Below are 23369 nucleotides of genomic sequence, written 5' to 3' on the forward strand. Positions count from 1 at the left end.
CTTCCTCTTGCTTGCATTGGGTTCATTTTGCTTTCTTAAAGTGGGTGAAAAAAATCAAAAGAAGAATATTTCTTGATACATGAAAATTTTAGATTTCAGAGTCCATAAAATACAATAGTATTGGAATACTGTATTTATCAGCAAGAAGTTTATCAGTTTTATTGATTTTTTTTTCTAAGAACCAGGTTTTCATTTCATTGAGTTTCTCTGTTGTTTTCCTGTTTTTAGTTTTATTGATTTGTGTGCTCTTTTGGGTCCTTTCTGCTTCTTACCTCGGGTTTAGTCTGGGCTACCTTTGGTTAAATGCGTGTGTCATTAATTTGAGGTCTTTCTCTTTTCTTTCAATACTGGCATTACACTGTAAATTTCCCTCTGAACTTCGCTTTAGCTGCATCCTGTAAATTTTGTGTTTTATTTTCATTCCATTCCACATACTTTTTCATTTGTCTTGTGATTTGTTCTTTAACCCATGGGTTATTTAGAAGTGTGTTATTTAAGTTTGGTCTGCTAATTCTATCACTGTGTTGTTTCTGATATGTTTTTGTTGATTTATGTTGTCTTCATCATGAGTTCTGTTTTCCCGCTTCTTTGCATCATTAATAAGTTTTGATTGGATGGCAGACTTTGTGAGTTTCACATTGTTGATTTGCTGAATTTTTTTTTCCTTCAAATATTCTTGAGCTTTGAGTTCCCTGGTGGCTCAGACGGTAAAGCGTCTGCCTGCAATGCGGGAGACCCGGGTTTGATCCATGGGTTGGAAAGATCCCCTGGAGAAGGAAATGGCAACCCATTCCAATACTCTTGCCTAGAAAATTATATAGATGAAGGAGCCTGGTGGGCTACGGTCCATGGGGTCGCAAAGAGTCAGACACAACTGAGCGACTTCACTTTCACTTGTTTCTTGGAAAGTATTTAATCCTTTTGATGATTATTTCTATGTTGTGTTATGAAAGACCAGACAGCTTTTAATCTAGGGCCAACTTGATGCTACAATTAAAGCAACGCTCCTTGTGTATTATTAGGTGTGTACACTGTGGGTGTTGTGAATGTGAACTGTTTCCTGCCCTTTATGACCTCAGAGAATGGATGTGCCTACTCCTTGCCAGTAACTTTTAGCTTTACTCAGGTCGTTTTTTCACACGCATGTACTGACTAGCACTCAGCTCACATACAGGGAGAGCTCCCTGCACATCTCCAAGGTGCTTTCACTGCACCCCTTTCCTTTCTAGTGCTAGTTGCCTTGGCTTTCCTGAATTCTCAACTCTGTCTCTTTAACTCAGGAAAACCACTGGGTTCTGAGTTTTCTCTTCTCTGTGTTCCTGCCTAGAAGCTCTCCAGGCAGTAATATGGGACAATTATAAGCCTCTCCTCATGTGTTTCCCACTCTCGGGGATCATTTTCTGTACTGCTTATCTAGTGTTTGAAAATTATTGTTTCATATAATTAGGCTTGTTTTGTTGTAGGTGTTTAAAGTGAAGATAATTCTTACTCCATCGTGGTGGAAAGTGTCTCTTTCTCTTTTTATACACTCTCTTACCTGTAGATATCATCACCTCTGTTCTCAAGATTTCAGTTGTTTTTTGTTTTTTTTTTTTTGTGGGAGCGGGGGGGTGGTTTGTAGGAGTGGCTCCCAAATCTTTATGTCAGGACTATTTGCTTAGTTCAGTGCCTGAGTGCCTTCATTCCTGCTAGCTGTTTTCCATTTAGCTTTTTTTTTTTTTTAAATTTTATTTCAAATGTAATACTGTTTCCTTCAAACAACCTCCTCTTTCCTTTGTCCGTATTTCTGTTATGTGAAACATGGATGTCTGAGTCCCAGAGGCTAGAATTTCTTTTAATCTTCTGGAATACATTTGGTACCTAAGTTCTCTCATTCTTTCCCTCATAGTTTTTAATCTTCTTTTTTATACCCTCCCTTCCACACACAGACATCAATTTGTCTTATTCCCAACCTTATAACCTTCCATTTAGACTACTGCAACAGCTTCCTAACTGGTTTCCCTGCTTGCTTTTCTTTCTGCAGCAGTTCACCCTGCAAATTACTACCAGAACAGTATTCCCAAAACATCTGTCTGTCACCCAGAAATCACCGGTACCTTCTTTCATAAATTACCAGGTCTTTATCCTCTTATTTCAGGTTCTTGATGGAATACCCTGGCTGTCCAATGGTTAGGACTTGGTGCTTTCACTGATGTGAACCTGGGTTCATCCCTGGTTTTGAAACTCAGATCCCAGATGCCACAAGGCATGGCCAAAAAAACCCAAAAAAGTCCCTGACAATTTGAACCTCACTTTCCAACATTAACTTCCGTTATTTACTTTTCTGAATCCTTCACCCCACCTCCACAGAGTTCCCCACCATCCTTTGAATATGTCTTACACTGACTTACCTTCCTGTACTTTTACTTGGACTTTTTCCTGTTTCTTTGTGCATTCTTTAGAATCTAACTTAAATTTCCTTTTCCTCTTTGCTCACCTAAAGCATACCATCCCATAATGATCACTTTCTTTACACTCCTATTTAAATTCTCTACTGTTTCATAGACAGTGAACAGTGTTTGGAATTATTGGATACTTGATATGATTTTGTTACTTCTTTCATTCTTTTAAAATATATTTTTCTTGGAAGGTGGGAGGGAGGTTCCAGAGTGGGGGAACGTAAGTATACCTGTGGCTGATTCATGTTGATGTATGGCAGAAACCAGCACAATATTGTAAAGTAATTACCTCCAATTAAAAATAAAATTAAAAAAAATTTTTTTTTTCTTGATTTTCAACTAAATTATCATTCTTGAAGGAAGAGAGACCATGTTTTGTATTTCTGTATATTCCTTGTAGGACCATATAATTATGCTTGTTTATAATAAAAATTAATATTTATTGATTTATTTCAGCTTGGAAATATGAAGACAATGTGTGCTGGTTGTTCAGGCACTATAATGAGTTTCTTCCTTTCTTTTAGACATAAAATTTTTGAAAAGTATCTGGTTACCATTGACCTTTCAGTATATAGGATCAGCAGAAATGTATATTACTTGACTTACTTGAGAAAGGAGCAAAAAACGTTTTTACCATTTCTTTTTCCATATTTATGTTCCTTTTATTTAAAACCTCTTTAGTTATTTGAGACAACTGATCATAGCTTCTCTTTTTCAGACCTGCTTTCAGATATCATCAAGTATTCACCGTTAGTTCTTCAAAGCTGCTCATCTAAAGTTATAGAAACTTTTGACTATTTGTCTTTTCTGCCCGTTCAAACCGTACAAGGACTGCTGAAGGCAGTGCAGGTAAGTCTTTTGACTCCTAAGTAGCTCATGAGCAAGGTTGAACTGTTCAGTGGAAGTCTGATGTATTTCTTCATAATTACATATGTATAAGAAATCCTATTTCCCTTGATTCTAAGACAGAACTTTCTATTAAAAGAGCAGAAGTACTGAGCTAGGGTCTGTTTTCCAAGTTTATCCCCTCTTCATAGTACTATTCTCTCTCCTTTGATTCTGTTTCGAGTCAGTGAAGTAATTGAAAGGCTCTTAGGAAATTATTAATGGAAGACAGTAGATATAAAGGTATTCATGACTAGTTTCAATTTAGCATTAGTATTAACTGTCCTTATTACTAAGTGCAGTAAATATAGCAGCATGTTTATAAAACAGAACCAAGCTTTCTTAAGCCAAATGGTGACAGTATTGAATAGAAATGTGCTAAGGCTAATAAACAGATTGCTGTTTTTAACACTGATTCTTCCTCTTTCAGCCCCTTCTCAAAGTCAGCATGTCAATAAGAGACTCCTTGATACTTGTCCTTCGGAAAGCCATGTTTGCCAGGTATGTAGCATCCCCTGAGATCCTAGGAAGTGATGCTCTCTAATGTTACCTAAAGTCCTCTCTGCAGTCACCTCTAGTACAGCAGTCATGCAAATTCCTAATGCACGATCGAGATGACAGTACCATCTCTTAGAGGGTTTATGAGATGAGTACTGTGGAAAGAATTTGCTACTTTAAGGATAAAATACCAAATTATTATCACATTGTCCATATTATAGTACACTCATGGGTATTCAGAGGAGCAACTAGTAAGCAGCCAGATGCTATTTATCCATGTTGTAGAGCTGACAGTTTTTGTTAGTCCTTTCCCAAAAGTGTGTGTGATAGGCCAGCATTGTATGTTGTCGTCTCAGTAAGATGAATCGTTTCTCTGGATGGAGGGTTTATAAGTTGCCAAGCACTGCACTCCTCTATGTAGAAGGGAAGTCTCCTTTAGACTCAGAAAAATCAACAATTTCCTTTGCTGTTTAGTACTTATGTTTGAGTTATCAACTCATTGTGCAGCCTCTCAGGACTCTTGTTCTCACTGCCCACAAAGGCTGGTCAGCAGAATAGAGAAGAGTAGAGATGGTGTCATGAGGTTAAGTAGATGAAAACTTCAGCTGAATTCCTGTACTTCCTAAATTGATGTGAACAGCGATGCCTTATTTTAAGTATGTTTATTTTGCTCTGTTCTTCATTATTAATACACATTCTTTTTCTGTTGAAAACTAACTGGGTTTTTCTGACACAGAAGCCTATTCCTGTGAAATCAGTACTGTTTGGTAACTTCTTCTCTGTCTGTTCCTGAGCTAGCCAGCTTGATGCCCGAAAATCTGCAGTTGCTGGGTTTTTACTGCTACTGAAGAACTTTAAAGTTTTAGGCAGCTTGTCGTCTTCTCAGTGCAGTCAGTCTATCGGTGTTAGCCAGGTAAGGACTTTTTTTCATACCAGCTTACATGTGCACTGATGCAGGAGTTGATGATGTAAAGATTTTTTTACTTGTGTTCTGGTTGTACAGATGATCCTGAAACTGAGGGTCTGACGATGATAATATCAGCCATCACTTAACTGGTGGCAAATTTGCTGTATGTTAAACTGCTCTTCAGTATGGTAGCCGCTAGCCTCAAGTTGGCTCTTGAACTGTGTGTTGATTGACATGTGGCTAGTTCAAATTGAGTTGTGCTGTATATATATGTAAAACACACACACTGGATTTTGAAGACTTAGTGTGAGATAAAAGTGTAAAATATCTCATAATTTTTTATTTTGATGATGTGTTGAGATAATATTTTGGCTATGTTGGGTTAAGTAAAATATTAAAATTAATTTCACCAATTTCTTTTTACTCTTTTGATTTGGCTATTAGAAAATTTAATGTTATATATGCAGCTTGCATTTGTAATTTGTATTGTGTTTCTAATGGACAGCACTGAGCTAGACACTGCTGAGTGCTTTATATTTATTTTCTCATTTAACCTTCACAGCAGTCCTCTAGCTAATACTGTTACTGTCCTCAGTTTTAATAGTTTATTTATTTGCACACCTGATATTATTCTTTGTCATGTCCATATTGAAACAAAACTACCTGCCTCTAAACCTCTCAGGAGTTCATGGAACCCTCAGAAGAGCTCAATTCTTAGCCTTTTAAGTAAAATCAAGTTTATTATGACTACTAAATTCTAGTGGCATGAAATAATCTGTGTGCCTTCCTAAGTAGGTGACTTAGGAATATTGTTGTACCACATTGCCAAGGAAAATCTTAAGGAATGAGAAAGTTAATTTTTTTTAAGTGCTTGAAAATTCTTATTCCAAAATGGAATAAGATACTTATCGTGGCCTGATAATGATTATAATGTCTGCCTCAGCTCTGGGTTTTGCCATATGGGGAAAGCTAAGTGTAAGATTCTTTGACCAAAAATACCAGCTCATTTTACCCCTTAATGGAACTATTACTCAGGTAAGATCTACATGAACTGACCTCTCTTCCTTTCAGGTCCACGTGGATATCCATAGCCGTTACAATTCTGTCGCCAATGAGACCTTTTGCCTTGAGATCATGGATAGTTTGAAGAGATGCTTAGGTCAGCAGGCTGATGTTCGACTCATGCTTTATGAGGTAAATCACTAGGGTGAAAGGGATATAGTACTCCGCTCCCCAACTCCACTGATCCTTTTAATTTTAATAATTTTTCTTATCAGAGTACAGTGGATATGCTCTTATTTAGTGCAGTGAGGACTACTAGTTGTTGATGCTTAGCCAAAAATTCATTGAAGGTGAGGAAGCATAAAGAATAGTTGAAACATGTTAAATGTTTTCATTTGAAATATATTTAAATGTACTGTTAATTTACCACCATTTTGTTTTAAGGAAGAGTTCTTTTGCTTTTGAGTATGAAAAATACTCCAGATTAATCTTAGTAGAGAAATCCTCTAAATGTGTTCAGTTTTTTCCCTGTTTTTAGAATTGTCTTACCCCTCCCCCAATCCATCAGAAATTAGTTTTACAGATATTTTTATTAAATATTTCCAAAACATTCAACTTAGTTTTCATAAAAACAACTTCTTGGGGTTTTTTTGTTTGTGTTTTTAGTGCGTTTTGGGGTTTTTTTGGCCATGCTTGCATGCCTTGTAGGATCTTAGTTCCCTGACCAGGGATCGAACACACACCCTCAGCAATGAAAGAGCAGAGGTCTAACCGCTGAACTGCTAGGGAATTCCCCCAGACAGCTTCTTTGTCATTTTGCTCTTGGTTTCCAACAGTTTACAGAATGTCTTGAGTAGATTACGTAATGACAGTACAATTAGCAAAAAATGAGTGGAACAGATATTACTACTGACTTGTAATTAGGATATAATTCAGCCAGTGGAACAAAAGTCTGCAGTCATGGGAGACTGCAGTACAATTTCTAGCATTTAGTATGCTTTGTGCTTCAGCACACATATTTCATAGGATGGAGAACATTAGATAATCTAGCAGGTAGATTAAGTGCAAGTCATTTCAGAGAACAGCTATACTTTCATTTGGCCTTTTTAAAATAGCATTTATTGAGCTACTGTAGTGGCCAAGCACCATACCTGACATTGGATTTTTCAGGTTTATTGTAAAAAATATAGAAAGTACTTTGAAAAAAAATTTTGATTATTACTAGTCCTACCACTTATATGCATACTTACACAAAATTGGAATCATAGACTTCTCTAGCTTTTTATCTCTTAATATTATGCTGTAAGCATTTCCTATTTTATTAAATGTTCTTTGCCACATAATTTTGAATGCTAAAAAGTGCTCTTTATGTATACAGTAATTTATTTAACTTTTTTTTATTTTGGGGGCATTTTTATGGCTTCCAGTTTTTCACTGTGAATATTGTTGTACCACATTGAATGTCTGACAGTAATGTACCGCTGTGAATGACCACATTGGTGGGTTACAGATAGAACATTTTAAAGTCTATAGTATATGCTGTCAAGCACTGAATTTTTTTTTTTAATGATTAAAAATACCTTTGTTTTAACATTTGTGATGAAAAATCTCAGACACTCTTTGCAAATGAGGATTAGAGGGGAAATTTCTCAATTTAATAAAAGGTGTCTATGAATCTTACATCTAATTTAAATAGTGAGAGAATTTAATGCATTTCTCCTCTGGTCAGGAACAGGATATTTGTTCACAAAACTTCTGTTCTGCATTGAAGTGAAGGTCTGATCCAATGCAACAAGACAGGGAAAAGAAATAAAGGCGCATAGATTTGAAAGTATGAAGTAAAGCTGTCTTGATTCACATAGTGTACATAGACCATACAAAAAATGATACAGTAAGTCTACAAAAAATGATAAAGTGAGGTTGTAGAATACAAGATCAGTAACCATGTAATACTCAATTATAGTTCTGCTTATTAGCAACAAACAGTTCAAAATTGAAAGTAATATTTATAATAGATGAAAAATACTTAAGGAGAGGTTCCACAAAGTATATGCAAGATATGTACACTGAAGACCTCAAAATATCACTGAGAGAAAGAAGAGTTAAATAATTGGAAAGATATGCAATGTTCACAGAAAGAATGCTCAATATTGTCAATATTTTTAAGTATCAGAAAGATCTGTAAATAGAGTGAAATCCCAGGCTTTTTTGGTAGAAATTAAGAAGTTGATTCTAAAAGTTATATGGAATGTGAACCACCTCTAAGATGAACAGCACAATTGAAAAGTATAAAATTGGTCAGTAGAGTTTTGACAAAGATCCCAAGGTAGTTCAATGGAAAGAGGATAGTCTTTTTAACAAACAATGCTGGAACAATTGTTGTATTGGGGGGGTGGTCCCCAAAGCCACCTCTATTTAAAAATTTCTTTAGGAGTCATAAAACAGCATATATTTGTTCTCATGACTAAGATTATAGTTAAGGATACAAAGCAAAAAATACCACAAGGGAGAGGCTGATAGAGTAAAGTCCTCAGGAAACCAGATTCCTCTTTAAGAACATAAACTATATTGTTTATACAGTTTAGGCACAATAAGCTTCTCACTGTTTCGGGAGTTTTCTATCAGTATAAGAAACTGTTTATCAGCCAGATTCACAGCCACCAGCCAAGGATAGCAGTCTCAGACTACTAAGTTAACTCTTCTCCACAATCATCTGTATTAAAAAGAAGAAACCCTCAACCCTTATTTAGCTCCAAATTTAAAAAATTACCTTGTAATGTCTCATAGTCCTAAATCTGTTAGGATATTGGTATACATTTATTCATCAAAGACTTAAGTCAGTACTTTTGATTTGTAAAAACTCTATGTATTATTAACATAAATACCTTTTGTCATACTTGTAAGCACAGGCCAGATTGCCATTTGCTTTTTTTTTTTTTTTTTTAATGATAATCATTTTAGAGCTAGAAATTTAGATTTTACAGTTTGGTTATAATCTTTACCTTTGAGATACCTACTGTCTCTTTTGTGTAGAGTCCATATCCTTCCAGTGAATATTTACTAGCATTTTCTTCTATTTTTTTAATGCTTTTGTTTAACTACTTAATCTTGTGCAATTTTTATATTAATATATAAAGACCCAACTCTCCCCAGATTAGCCATTTCTTTTTTCAGATATAATATATTGCCTCTTTTATGTGTACTGAGTCTTTCTGTTTGTATGCTATGCCTTTTTCTGTAATTTTTGTGCCAGGACCACAACTTTCTTTTTATTACCTTTATACTTTTATAAAATATCCTAATACTTATTAGGGCTGATCATCCTTTGTTTTTTAAAAAAAAATGGGGGGGATGTCAATTCTCATTTTCTGTTTCTCACTGGTGAACTGTGTAACCTCTTTCTCAGGTTCTGAAAAGAAAAGCCTCCCCAGGATTTTAATCTGAGCAATTTTAAAATAAGACTGGGAAATTTTGGATGGGAAGAAATGTCATAGTCATTCACATTAGGGTGCTTAGGTCCAGGAGGCACTTTTGAATCACTGGAGACGAGGGGGAGTGCCCTAAAAAGGAAGGCTGCTAATGTATGATAAGAGGAAAAAATGAGGTCTGAGAAAGGGAAAAGTACTCCAAAGCCAGACGAGACCTGATGTCTAACAGTTGTGAGGATTATGGTCAGTTGATAATCCAGTTCTCATTGTCAGAGATCTCACGTTAGTGTAGGCCAACAACCTAAACTTTCTGAATTATTTCTCCCTCTAGCATATATGGCCTCCATCTTTTTTTCATTCTCAGGGAGCTGAGAATAGGTAAAGAAATACAAAGATATTTTAAAGTTAAGATTGTCCAAATCACTAGCAACTCTGATAGCTTATTTGTCCTCTGATTTCTTTTAGGGGTTCTATGATGTCCTTCGAAGGAATTCTCAGCTGGCTAATTCAGTCATGCAAACTCTGCTCTCACAGGTAAACTATATTTTCATGGATATAAGGGAACAGGTACCAAGGCATTAAGTAATTGACATTTTTCATAATTTTCAAAATATAAAATAATTCACAACTAGTCCACTGGTACATTGCAAACATGCCTAGGGTACATGATGCTATTTCATGTTGTTTTAGTTTAATCACTGTTTATCTGTCTACCACATTGCCATCATCTGACAATTAACCTCAGTTAACATCCTAAGTCAGAAGGACATTTTGTAGAACCATTTATACAAAGGCCATCAGTGGTAGTATCTGTTATGTTTATTTCTGATAAAGAAGAGTGATTTGGAGAAAACAGTAAAATATTGACATTTCTTAATCTGAGTGACATATTCATGAGTGTCTATTAGGTTATTTTCTGTATTTCTCAGCTTTTTTAAAAAGCTGCAAATTATGAAATAATTTCAGAGGACCATCAAGATGAGAAGAATTTAGCTAAAGAGTTTCTAATGTGAATAAGACCTTTTTACTCTTGACATTTATTATTATTTATTTGAATTAGTGTATTCACAAAGCGCAACCATCACCATAGTCAATTGAGAACATTTTATCATCTCAGAAAAAACCACACCATTTAGCTACCCCCCCTCTAATTTTCCCATCCTTCCTCAAACCTTCTACGCCTAAGCAATCATCAGTCTCCTTTTTCTCTCTCTAGATTTGCCTATCTGGACGTTTCATATAAATGGAGTCAAACAATGTGTGGTCTTTTATGACTGACTTCTTTCATTTAACATGATGTTTTCAGGGGTCATCCATATTGTAGGGTTCATCAGTAATTTATTCCTTTTTATGGCTAAATAATATTTCATTGTATGATATATATATATATTTTTTTTAGTACATGTTGAGAGAATTCAAGAGACTATTATGTACCAATAGTAATTAACAGCAGTACTTGATGTTTAGCACTTAACAGAGGGCCAAGCAATTTATGAATGGTGTATGGTAGGTGATTTCATTTAGTCCTCACAAAATCCTGTGAAATAACTGCTTAGTTCCATTTTACAGATGTGTGTTTTAAGGCTCCAAAAGGTTAAGTAATTTAATTTGCCCAGGGTCTCACAGTTAATAAGTGATGGAGCTAGAATTTGAACTCAGATCTTCTGGCTCAAGAGCCAAAGCATGTGTTTCTCCTATTTGGAGTTGATTAAGCTATTTGGACCTTTAAGTTGATGCTTGTCACCAGATTTGAGACATGTCTGTTCATTATTTCATCAGATTATTTTTTCCTATCCCCTCTTTCTCTCCTTTCCTTCTAGGACTTCAGTGGTATGTATATTGGAATGCCTGATATTGTTCCACAGATCTTTGAGACTTGGTTCATTTTTCCTCAATATTTCTACACTGTTTTCTTCAGATTTTATATTTTCTCATAATCTGTCTTCAAGTTTACTTTCTTCTGCCATTTCAGTTCTGTTGTTTTACTCTTCAATGCATGTTAAATTTTATCAGATGCTTTTCTGTATCTGTTGAGATGACCGTATGATTTTTCTCCTTTAATCTGTTACCATGGTGAATTATATTATTTGATCTTTTAAAAAAACATTGCATTCCTAGAATAAACTCAAATTGATTATATTATCTTTTTTATACACTACTGAGTTTGGTTTCCATTTAGGGCATACATATATGTGTACAAGAAGGAATGGCCTATAATTTTCATTTTTCATACTGAATTTCTTTGGTTAAGTATGAGCTTAGTAAAGTGATTGGGGATGTTCCCTCTTTTTCTGGTTTATGTAAAGTTTGAAGTTTCCTTTATTCCATTTCCTCCCTTACTTGTTTCAAAATTAAACACTTTCTTTAAACTTTCAGCTATTATGTCTAATGATTTGGACAATCTTAATTATAAAATAACCCTATATTTGAAGTCGTGTGAATTCTAGCCCCAGCTACATTTGGAGACTAACTTACGGTTAGAAAGTCCCTGAGGAGACTTTTCCCCCTTCACCTGAAGTCAGAGGGAGGGAGGGAGGTACATATCGCCCCACTATCTTCCTCCATGTGTTGGATTAATTTTTTAGGTTCATCCACTAAGGATATCCACTTTTGAGAATTCCAGCTTTCTGTGACTGTCTCTGATACAATCTCAGATACAATCTAGATACAACCTCTGATACAACCCCATGTGGACCCTAGGCTCTGTCTTTAATTTCATGATTCCTTTTACTTTCCTTTCATCTTAGCTATCTATTTAATAAATGTATCTATATAAAGATTTTAATGCAGTATTTTTTATTGTTCTTTACCGTGAGGGTTTCTCTAAACCCTAGTCCACCATTTTGCTATAAATGGAACTTCTTTCCCTCTTGCTCTTCCTCCTTTTTTATGCCATTGCTTTGTGCTAATTCTGCTAAAGAAGCTCCATTTGAAAGTGGAGAAATGATTGGAAGGTCTTACACTATATATCAAAAGTTTTCCAGTGGGCATTGGACCTGATCTTATATAAAGTTTATATCTTATTAGTTATATTTTATCTTTCAAGCTAATGATCAGTGCATCTACATTTGCACATTAACATGGCAAGTTATGACTGAAAGCGTAGAGCAGTGCTTCCCAACTCAGGTTAGTATGTGGACCAATAAAATTATATAGACTCCAAAAGTTAAAAAGAGGAAAATGGCAATTAACATCTTTTTTTATGAACGTATAGTTGATTTGCAATGTATTTGTTTCTGGTATACAGCAAAGTTATTCAGTTACATAAACTTTTTCATTATGAGTTATTACAGTATATTCAATATAATTCTCTGTGCTATACAGTAGGATCTTATTTATCTATTTTATATATAATAGTTTGTTTATGTTAATCCCAAAGTCCTAATCTATCCTTTGCCCACCCCCTTTCCCTTTTGATAACCGTAAGTTTGTTTTCTGGGTCTGTGAATCTATTTCTGTTTTGTAAATAAGTTTTATTTGTATCGTTTTAGATTCCACATATAAGTGATATCATATAGTGTTTGTCTTTCTCAGTCTGACTTCACTTAGTATGGCCATCTCCAGGTCCATCTATTTTGCTGTAGATGGCATCATTTGATTCTTTTTTATGGCTGAGTTAACTAACTTTTTTTGAGCTCTGTTATTTGCTAAATAGTATTTGAAGCTCCTTACATGTGTTAGCACATTTAATCTTATACAAATGTTTATGCTTATATTAATAATATCCTGGTCTCACAGATAAGGAACCAAGACATCTACCTTTGTTGAATTAATAAGTAGTGGTACTGGGATTTTAGATTCAGTTTGACTCTGGAGCCTCTATTCTTAACAACCAAGCTGTACTGAAAGTGCTTGATAGTCTATACCAATTAAGTAACTGGTGTAAGAGAGCATGGTGTTTTATAGGAGGGGTGATGAAGTGGACTAGGAAAGATCTGTCAGAGCACTGCCTGATGCAAGGGCAAAGGAAGGATAGCGTTGGGCCAAAGCAACAGATTTTCCTGCTGTGTTCTTTGGACAGTTGGGAAATAATGTCTTAGAAAACATTAGACATTAAAGTTGCCATTAGCTTGACCAATTAAAAAAGTGAAAAGCATTCATGAGCCGTGATGTCTTTTTCCTTCCCATGTACAGTTGAAACAGTTCTATGAGCCAGAACCTGATGTACTGCCTCCTCTGAAATTAGAAGCTTGTATTCTGACCCAAGGAGATCAGGTCTCTCTACAGGAACCACTGGTAAGCCTTTCTTTCCTCCTCCCATAACCATTATTTTTACTCTTAAGTAAAACTACCACCCCTGTTGATATGGTTGAGCTTCAGAAAGAGATGACTTCTCTGTGAAACACCTGCCAGTGAATTTCTACTCTTGACTCTTCCCTGATCCATCACCACCTTGGTTCTGGTGGCGAGATATCTGCAGGTCAACACTTGACTAATAATCAAGGCATCCAGCACTTCTCCCAAGGAGCATTTTACCTCCCATTAATGGCTCTTTGATTGCAAGTACTAAATAAATATACTTTAGAATTGGGAGAAGGAGGTCACCCAGAAGCAGATGAACCCAGGAGATCTGCTTCATTAGTCTGGATTATATGATTTAGGCTGAGCTAGAACTGGCATTCTGTTGAACCTTCAGAGGAACTGGGACAGGTTGGTTTTCTATTCTCATCTAGCCTCAGAAAGACAGGGAAGAAAGATAGAAACTGAAACTCCTGAGTGACTTAAAACAGATATCCTCAGCCTAGGTCAGAGAAGCTATGGTGGTCTCCCAAAGATTCCCTCAACCTAAACTCATATGTTTAGAATAGCCTCTGGGACTCAAAGGTGCTGGAGAGGATTTAATTTCACAGCCTGCCTCCTTGGTATTTGTACCAGATCAGAGATAGCACATTTGATGTTACCTTCTTAGGTGTCAGCTACTTGTGAAGCCAGTGCCTTTGGGAAAGGCCAGAAAACAATGCCTCTGTTAGTTCTTTTTTTCTGTTTTGTTTTGTTTTGAACTCCAGATTGACTTAATTTGTGATGCTAATGAATAACTTATTTAGCCTTATAGATAAGGATTATTTGTCAATTATCAACAGTTTGATAGGTTATCCTTTAACAAGAATATTCAGTTATTATATTTTCTTCTACAGGACTATCTGCTATGTTGTATTCAACACTGTTTGGCCTGGTATAAGAGCAGAGTGGTACCATTACAGCAAGAAGAAGAGGAGGAGGAAGAGGGGTTCTACCAATACTTAGATGATATGTTGGAGTCGATTACGAATAGAATGATTAAGAGTGAACTAGAGGACTTCGAACTGGTAATTGCTAAGTCTAAGCTGTGTTGAGTAATGGAGGTTTTTAGTAGCTTATTAATTTTTATCTTGTGTCTTTTAGGACAAATCAGCAGACTTTTCTCAGAGCACTGGTATTGGCATCAAAAATAATATCTGCGCTTCTCTTGTCATGGGAATTTGTGAGGTTCTAATAGAATATAATTTCTTCATAAGTAATTTCAGGTAGGGTATTACTGTAACTCTACTTATAGTTCGTTTTGTGTGTGGGAGTATGTTTTCTTAACACTAACAATAGGCTAGGTATGAAAAGACCACAGCCCATGACACTCTCTCTTAGATGGACCTCTAGCCTAAGACCAAACTATGTTCTTTCTACCAGGGAACATCAAAGCACATGTCAAACAGGCTCGTAAATTTTGTCTCTCCATCAGGCTTTACTTTATTGAACATTCCCCAGACCTTGAACATAACAACCCCTGATTTTAATAGAGAAATTTTGATTGGTGGTAGTATTGAACTTTCATTCTCTGCAATGACTGATAAAATTAAGGAGAAAAAGAAATGACCCAGATTGTTATTACCTAGGAGTACTGTGTTAATAGTGAAGATCCATTCATTTGTAATATTGGGTCTAAAGTATGACATCTAAAGAAGTATTGTGATTTCCTTATTACTGTTTTGAAAGTAAACCATAATATTCTGACACCTGTCCTTGGTGGTCTCTTTTTCCTTTTATACAGTAAGACTAAGTTTGAAACGATTCTAAGCTTATTTATGTGTTACAAGAAGCTCTCTGATATCCTTAACGAAAAATCTGGTAAAGGCAAAACGAAAATGGCCAGCCGAACAACCGATAGTTTTTTGTCCATGAAATTTGTGTCTGATCTTCTCACAGCTCTTTTCAGGTAAGGTTCTAACAAAGAGCTTAAAGACAGCCTTATGGTGAAGGTAAAAACACCTACTGAGGGTCACTGATATGACCTAGTTTGGATTCACAATTCTTAGCATCTATACAGTAAAAAGTAAGTCAAGGGGGTTGTCATTTTCTTGAAAGCAGAACACACAGGCATTTAAAGAGATGCTTTGAATTACTAAAGGGAACATCAGAAACAGTGAACTAGTGGATGAAAGACAGGATAGATTCCAAGAAATCAACCTAAGTAGCATGAAAAAGGGGAAAGAAAAGCTTGAATTTTTAAAAAAAGTGGGGGGCAACCAAAAAAATCACAGAAAGTTAACTAAGACTGACCTTTAAATTTCATCAAAGTTAAAGGATTGAGGGAAGAGGGAGAAAGGGAGCTAATACTGAGAATAATATTTGTAGAAAGACAGCCTTGGCAGTGACTTGGGCATGGGCTGCTGGAGTCTGTCTTTTAGAGCTGGTTGGGTGCTATAGTGAACTGTCCCTAGAAAACATAATTTCAGGTCCCAGTAGCAGGGGAATCTTTCTGTCTCTTTTTTCCTGTCTAGGGACAGTACCCAGAGTCATGAAGAGAGCCTGTCTGTCCTGAGGTCCAGCAATGAGTTCATGCGCTACGCAGTGAACGTGGCTCTGCAGAAGGTCCAGCAGCTGAAGGAAACAGGGCATGTGAGTGGCCCTGATGGCCAAAACCCAGAGAAGGTCTTTCAGAACCTCTGTGACATAACTCGGTAAGCCCCACGCACCCTTAGAGACCTGTTCCACTTGCTGTGGCATCTCCAGAAGAGGAAATCAACGAGGGGGGTGGGGAGAGGAAGGTGGTTTGAAGTTGGGTGGGGAGGAAGGTGATTTGAAGTTGGGCATACCCAAAGGTGGAAGTGCAGTCACTCACTATGCTGGGGTTTTTTCCTAGTCCTGTTTTGGTGTGGATTGTTGGCCACATATAAAATGTTAATCTAATACCAGGAATAAGAAGGGATATTACATAATGACTAAATAGTTCATCAAGCGGACAGAACAGTTTTAAATGTACATGTACTTAACAGCACCGAATAACAGCTTCAGAATACTTAAGGCAAAAACAGTAATACTGAAGGAGAAATACACAAATAATAATCTACCTCTCTCAGTAATCTGTAGAATTAGAAAATCAGGAAGGATGTGGAAGACTCGAACAACACTATCATCCAGCTTGACTTTAATCAATATTTATAGAACATTAAATAAGTATTTAAGATAGTGAGGTATTGCCAGAATCAGTTGAACAGATGGTTAGAACTGATCCACACAAGTATGGTCTTTGGACTTTTGACACAGGTGCCAAGGAAATGGAACAGAGAAAGAAAAGTCTTTTCAAACAGGTGTTTGTGGAACAATTGTACAGGAATATGTGAAAAAATGAAATTAAAAGATGCTCTTTGGAAGAAAAGCTATGCCCAACCTAGACAGCATATTAAAAAGCAGAGACATGACTATGCCAATAAAGGTCTATCTAGTCAAAGCTAAGGTTTTTCCAGTAGTCATGTATGGATGTGAGAGTTGAGCTATAAAGAAAGCTGAGTGCCAAAGAATTGATGCTTTTGAATTAATTGATGTGTTGAGGAAGATTCTTGGGAGTCCCTTGGACTGCAAGATCAAACCAGTCCATCCTGATTTCCATTCAGGAAATCAGTCCTGAATATTCATTGGAAGGACTGATGCTGAAGCTGAAACTCCAATACTTTGGCCATCTGATGTGAAGAACTGATTCATTGAAAAGACCCTGATGCTGGGAAAGATTGAAGGCAGGAGGAGAAGGGGAAGACAGGATGTGATGTTTGGATGGCATCACCGACTCGATGGATATAAGTTTGAGCAAGCTCTGGGAGTTGGTGATGGATAGGGAAGCCTGGCGTGCTGCAGTCCATGGGGTCACAAAAGAGTCAGACACGACTGAGCAACTAATGTGAAAAAAATTGGACTCTGATCCGTTTCTCATGTTATAACAAAATATTGACTTGAAATGAATCAGAGGCATAAGTATAAAACCAAATACTGTAAAACATCTAGAAGACAGAGAAACCTTTGCAACCTTGTTTTAGGTAAAAAAATTTCCTAGGTATAAAACCAGAAGCACAGTCAATATTTTTTAAAAATTTAACTCTGTTCCTTGAAAAACATTCCTAAGGAAATTTAAATATAAGCCACAAATTAACAGGAAATATTTGCAAAACACGTGTCTGATGATGGACTGGTAACCAGAGTATATAAAGAACTCAGACTTGTTAAGAAAACAATCAAGTTGAGAAAATGGATAAAGTGTTTTAACAGAGACTTTACCAAATAAGATGTATAGATGGCAAATAACACGAAAGGGTGATCAAGATAATTAGTCACTAGGTTCAGTTCAGTTCAGTCGCTCAGTTGTGTCCGACTCTGCAACCCCATGAATCGCAGCACGCCAGGCCTCCCTGTTCATCACCATCTCCTGGAGTTCACTCAGACTCACGTCCATCGAGTCCATGATGCCATCCAGCCATCTCATCCTCGGTCGTCCCCTTCTCCTCCTGCCCCTAATCCCTTCCAGCATCAGAGTTTTTTCCAATGAGTCAACTCTTCTCATGAGGTAGCCAGAGTACTGGAGTTTCAGTTTTAGCATCATTCCTTCCAAAGAAATTCCAGGGTTGATCTCCTTCAGAATGGACTGGTTGGATCTCTTTGCAGTCCAAGGGACTCTCAAGAGTCTTCTCCAACACCACAGTTCAAAAGCATCAATTCTTCGGCGCTCAGCCTTCTTCACAGTCCAACTCTCACATCCATACATGACCACAGGAAAAACCATAGCCTTGACTAGACGGACCTTAGTCGGCAACGTAATGTCTCTGCTTTTGAATATGCTATCTAGGTTGGTCATAACTTTTCTTCCAAGGAGTAAGCGTCTTTCAATTTCATGGCTGCAGTCACCATCTGCAGTGATTTTGGAGCCCCCCAAAATAAAAGTCTGACACTGTTTCCACTATTTCCCCATCTATTTCCCATGAAGTGATGGGACCATGCCATGATCTTCGTTTTCTGAACGTTGAGCTTTAGGCCAACTTTTTCTCTCTCTTTCACTTTCTTTTTTTTCTTTTTTCCTCTTTCACTTTCATCAAGAGGCTTTTTAGCTCCTCTTCACTTTCTGCCATAAGGGTGGTGTCATCTGCATATCTGAGGTTATTGATATTTCTCCCAGCAATCTTGATTCCAGCTTGTGTTTCTTCCAGTCCAGCGTTTCTCATGATGTACTCTGCATAGAAGTTAAATAAGCAGGGTGACAATATACAGCCTTGACGCACTCCTTTTCCTATTTGGAACCAGTCTGTTGTTCCATGTCCAGTTCTAAGTGTTGCTTCCTGACCTGCATACAGATTTCTCAAGAGGCAGGTCAGGTGGTCTGGTATTCCCATCTCTTTCAGAATTTTCCAGTTTCTTGTGATCCACACAGTCAAAGGCTTTGGCATAGTCAAATTAAAATCACAATGAGATATCACTAAACACCTTTTTTTTTTCTTTTTAAAATTTATTTATTTTAATCGGAGGCTAATTACTTTACAATATTGTGGTGGTTTGCCATACATTCACATGAATCAGCCATGGGTGTGCACGTGTTCCCCATCCTGAACTACCCCCCTCCCTCCGCATCCTATCCCTCAGGGTCATCCCAGTGCACCAGCCCCGAGCACCCTGTCTCATTCATCGAACCTGGACTGGCGATCTGTTTCACATATGATAATATACATGATTCAGTGCTATTCTCTCAAATCATCCCACCCTCGCCTTCTCCCACAGAGTCCAACAGACTCTTCTTTACATCTGTATCTCTTGCTGTCTCGAATATAGGGTCACTGTTACCATCTTTCTAAATTCCATATATATCCATTAATATACTGGATTGGTGTTTTTCTTTCTTTCTTACTTCACTCTGTATAATAGGCTCCAGTTTCATCCACCTCATTAGAACTGATTCAAATACATTCTTTTTAATAGCTGAATAATATTCCATTGTGTATATGTACCACAGCTTTCTTATCCATTTGCCTGCCAGTGGACACCTAGGTTGCTTCCGTGTCCTGGCTATTGTAAACAGTGCTGCGATGAACATTGGGGTACACGTGTCTCTTTCAATTCTGGTTTCCTCGGTGTAAACACCTATTAAAATGCCTAAAAGTTTAGATTGACTATACCGAAGTGTTGTCATGGATGTGGAAGAATTTAAACTCCTTGTTTTTTGGTTTTTAATATTCATTTATGTATTTGTTTTTGGCTGTCCTGGGTCTTGCTGTGCGGGCTTTTCTCGAGTTGTAGTGAGCGGGGGCTACTCTGTAGTTGAGGTGCCCAGGCTTCTCATTGTAGTGGCTCCTCATGTTGCAGAGCACAGGTTCTTGAGCACACAGGCTTCAGTAGTTGCAGTTCCTGGGCCTTAGAGCACAGGCTCAAGTAGTTAGTTGCTCCACTGTATGTAGGATCTTCTAAGATCAGGGATCAAACCCATGTCTCCTGATGGGTAGGTGGATTTTTTACCACTAAGCCTCCAGGGATGCCCAGAATTTAAACTCTGATACACTGTTGACATAAATGTAAAATGGTGCAGCCACTTTGGGAAATAATTTGGCAATTTCTTAAAAAGTTAAGCACACACCTATCATACGATATACCCATTCCACTCCTAGGTAATTACCCAAAAGAAATGAAAGCAGATGTTCTTATAAAAGTTTGTATATAGTAGTTTTATCTGTAATAGCAAAATCTGGAAACAACCTAAAGATGATAAATCGGTGACTATGCAAGCTGTGGCACATTCATTCTGTGAAATACTACTCAGCAGTGAAATGCGACAGGCTGCCGGTACGTGCAACAGCATCGGTGAACCTCAGAGCTACATGCTGTTTGCAAAGCTGGACTCTAAAAGCTGCGTAAGGAATGATACCATTTTTATATGATAGTTTGTAAATTGTAAAACCACTGGGACAGGAAACAGATCAGTGGTTGCCTGGGAAAACAAAGAGAATGAACTGACTGCAAAGGAGCACATAAGAACTTTTGGGGTGATGGAAATACCTAGATTGAGGGGGGTGAGTACAGGACTGTGGATGTGAGTCAGCAGAGCCATACAGTTACAGGATGGGAATTTTACTGTATGTAAACTATCTCAGTGAACTTAACTTTGAAAATAAAATCTCTTTTCCCCAGGGTCTTGCTTTGGAGATACACTTCAATCCCTACCTCAGTGGAAGAGTTGGGAAAGAAAGAGAAAGGAAAGAACATCTCGCTGCTGTGCTTGGAGGGCATACAGAAGATACTCAGTGCTGTGCAGCAGTTCTACCAGCCCAAGTGTCATCAGTTTCTCAAGGCTCTGGGTGGGCATTTCAGTTTTGATAACTCGGCTTGATCTGAGTTTCTCTTTCTCAACCAAACCTCTCGATTCCAGTTGTTAGCCTAGCAGAGGACACCTGCGAAGAGTCCCAGTGTGGCTAAGGAGTGACATCTAGTGGATTCAGAATTGGCACTTCCTGGATTCCGTTTAGCCATAGATGGGATTGGGAAACTGAACATAGCCTTAAGAAGCTGCTGAATGTTAGGAATATAATTAAAGCTGCCTCCAGACTTTTTTGGCCTCCTAAAATTTTAGCTTGGCAAAAAAAAAAAAACCAAGCCCCTTTCAAAGCAGATAGCATTCTTTTCCTTTCCTAGATGCCACAGATGAGGAAGAAGAGGAGGAAGTCAGTGTCAGTCAGAGAGCAGCTTTCCAGATCCGGCAGTTTCAGGTGAGACACCTAGGAGACTGCTGTGCTTTGGGACTGTTAACCCAGGACAGCTGGTGGGAACGGGCAGACCGTCCACAAGTAGGACAGCAGTTTTTTCTGGGTCGTCATTCAAGCAACTTGACAGCTCTGAGAATGAAAGATAATGCGTTTAAAAGCATTCCAGGAAGGATGTGTGTCAAGCCGCCCCAGTCTACAGCACTCGTTGCCTGTAGGAATCACTGTCTGAGCTGATATTATGCAAAGAGCTGGCCAGGAGCCCACTCGTGCAGGGAGTGTAACTTGGCTTTGTCTGTCAGATGGTTCTAACCACTAGTTGTCACGTATCAGGATCTTTTATCCCAGAGGATTTCTTTAATGTTAAAGTTCCTATCATGTGCCAGGAACTGTTCAGGTGCTAAAGATAAAGCAAGGTATAAGAGACAAAACCCTGCCCTCACAGAGCTTATGTTGTAGTGGGAAGAGACTGACGGACCAAAGACTGTTTTGGCTGGTGAGAGAGGAACAGAGAAAGGGGAAACGGAAAGTGTGTAGGGAATGCCAGTGCTGGCGTGTGGTCTAGCCCTCAGGTCCGTGAATGGGCCTCAGGAAGTTGTGAACCACCCAGACCGGGGTGCACTGGAATTCTGTGGCGATCAGTGGTTTGGACACAGCTCTTTCATTGGGCCCGTGTTCTGTCCCTTGTTAGGGAACTAAGATCCCACAAGCTGTGTGGTGCAACCCAAAATAAACAAAACGGGGTGCACAGTTCATTCTTAATGTACACGTGGCAGGGCTTTGGAGGAGTCCACAGCGCCCAGGAGAACACTCAGATGTTTGATCGCAAACAGGGTAGGAGACTACCTGATCGATCCAGGTCTTATTTCCAGATTTTATCCTCTTGGATTTTTGGTAATTTTGAGTCATTTCTGTCCCAGCCTTAAGAATCTCTGGCTAGATGTCTCTTCTCTTTGCTAGTATCATGTCTGCTAATGTTTCTGTGTATCCTTTCTCAGAGGTCCTTGTTGAATTTACTTAGCAGCCAAGAGGAAGACTTTAAGAGCAAAGAAGCCCTGCTTCTGGCCACTGTTCTCACCAGCTTGTCCAAGCTGCTGAAGCCCATTTCTGCTGAGGTACGAGCTCCAGTCAGTCCCACTCTGCATCCCCCAGGAGGCCAGAATACTACATTTTACAGTGTACAACTAAATGTCCTCTCGAAATCTGGCTCATTTAAAATCATGTATCCAGTTAACGCTCCTGAATTAATATAAGATCTGTAGGATGTACCCCCCGCCCCGCCCCATACATAGTGTTTCTACCATGATGTAGTTACTGCTTTTGTTTATTTGGCCACTGTCGAGGGTAAACAATAAGCACTGTGAAAAAAAAAAAAAAGTCTTGTTTTTCTGTGGGGCCTTAAACCTTCTGGTGTTTCCCTACCCCCTTCTAAGATGAAAGTGTGTTAATTATCAAGGTAGCGGACATTCAGCAGTTAACTTTCTCATCAAAATTAGCGGATTCTGAGTTTGGGGGATATTCAACAAAAGGTGATAAGTCAGAAAGCATGATTATAGTCCTAAAATAGAATTTGTTCTACCCAGATAGATTTTAGGTATATGTTCTTAAGTCTGCGCATATACACGAAGAATATATGTACCCACATGAGCATTGACACATGTGAAATAAGCTATATTCTGTGGGTCTGTTCCATTCAGGAGTAATTTTCCTAAAGGATGATAGAGTCCTTGAGAGCCTAGGGCTGTGTGGTCCTCCCATATCTACTTCCTGACCTGTGGGGAGACAAGTTGAGAGTGCTGAGGTGCAGGCCTCCTTGTGTGAGCCCTTACTTTTAGGAAGAGCTAGCTGGACTACAGCCTGGTATGTTATGACATTTGAGCACTGAAAAAGCAGACTTCATTTTCTGTCCTAGCTCCAGGTAGCCCAAAGAAAATCCGCATTGCTACTTATTTTATCCTAGATTGGAACAACACGTCCCCACTTTACTTTCAGCTTCATTCTTTCATATTGCTACTTTTGCTGCAAGGAGCCCAAGACTAGGAAAGAAACACAGGGAATTGGAATATGGGGACAGTTGAAGAAAAATAGATTTGGAAAGGCTAATATAAAGAAGAATTTTTAAAATTTTACCACCCCTCATAATTTCGGGTAGTGTGTCTAAAATTTTTTAATTTAACTTTGGGTAATAAAGTTCAATGATTTGAAAACCAGACATTATAAAAAAATTTGCAGG

General features: G+C 37.9%; 1 protein-coding gene across 1 annotated transcript in view; it reads left to right on the forward strand.

The window, feature by feature from the left end:
• FANCI (Fanconi anemia complementation group I) overlaps window positions 1–23369 on the forward strand; it is a 62837-nt gene that overhangs the window by 28650 nt on the left and 10818 nt on the right. Inside the window, exons 15-27 of the mRNA XM_005694969.3 lie at window positions 3157–3287; window positions 3754–3824; window positions 4620–4734; window positions 5800–5922; window positions 9624–9692; window positions 13293–13394; window positions 14294–14464; window positions 14541–14662; window positions 15181–15345; window positions 15911–16090; window positions 20568–20734; window positions 21069–21142; window positions 22135–22251. Coding sequence (XP_005695026.2) covers window positions 3157–3287; window positions 3754–3824; window positions 4620–4734; window positions 5800–5922; window positions 9624–9692; window positions 13293–13394; window positions 14294–14464; window positions 14541–14662; window positions 15181–15345; window positions 15911–16090; window positions 20568–20734; window positions 21069–21142; window positions 22135–22251 — 1607 coding nt within the window. The remainder of the gene's footprint in view (window positions 1–3156; window positions 3288–3753; window positions 3825–4619; window positions 4735–5799; window positions 5923–9623; window positions 9693–13292; window positions 13395–14293; window positions 14465–14540; window positions 14663–15180; window positions 15346–15910; window positions 16091–20567; window positions 20735–21068; window positions 21143–22134; window positions 22252–23369) is intronic.

Source organism: Capra hircus, chromosome 21, assembly GCF_001704415.2.
Source record: "Capra hircus breed San Clemente chromosome 21, ASM170441v1, whole genome shotgun sequence".
NCBI lineage: Eukaryota > Metazoa > Chordata > Mammalia > Artiodactyla > Bovidae > Capra > Capra hircus.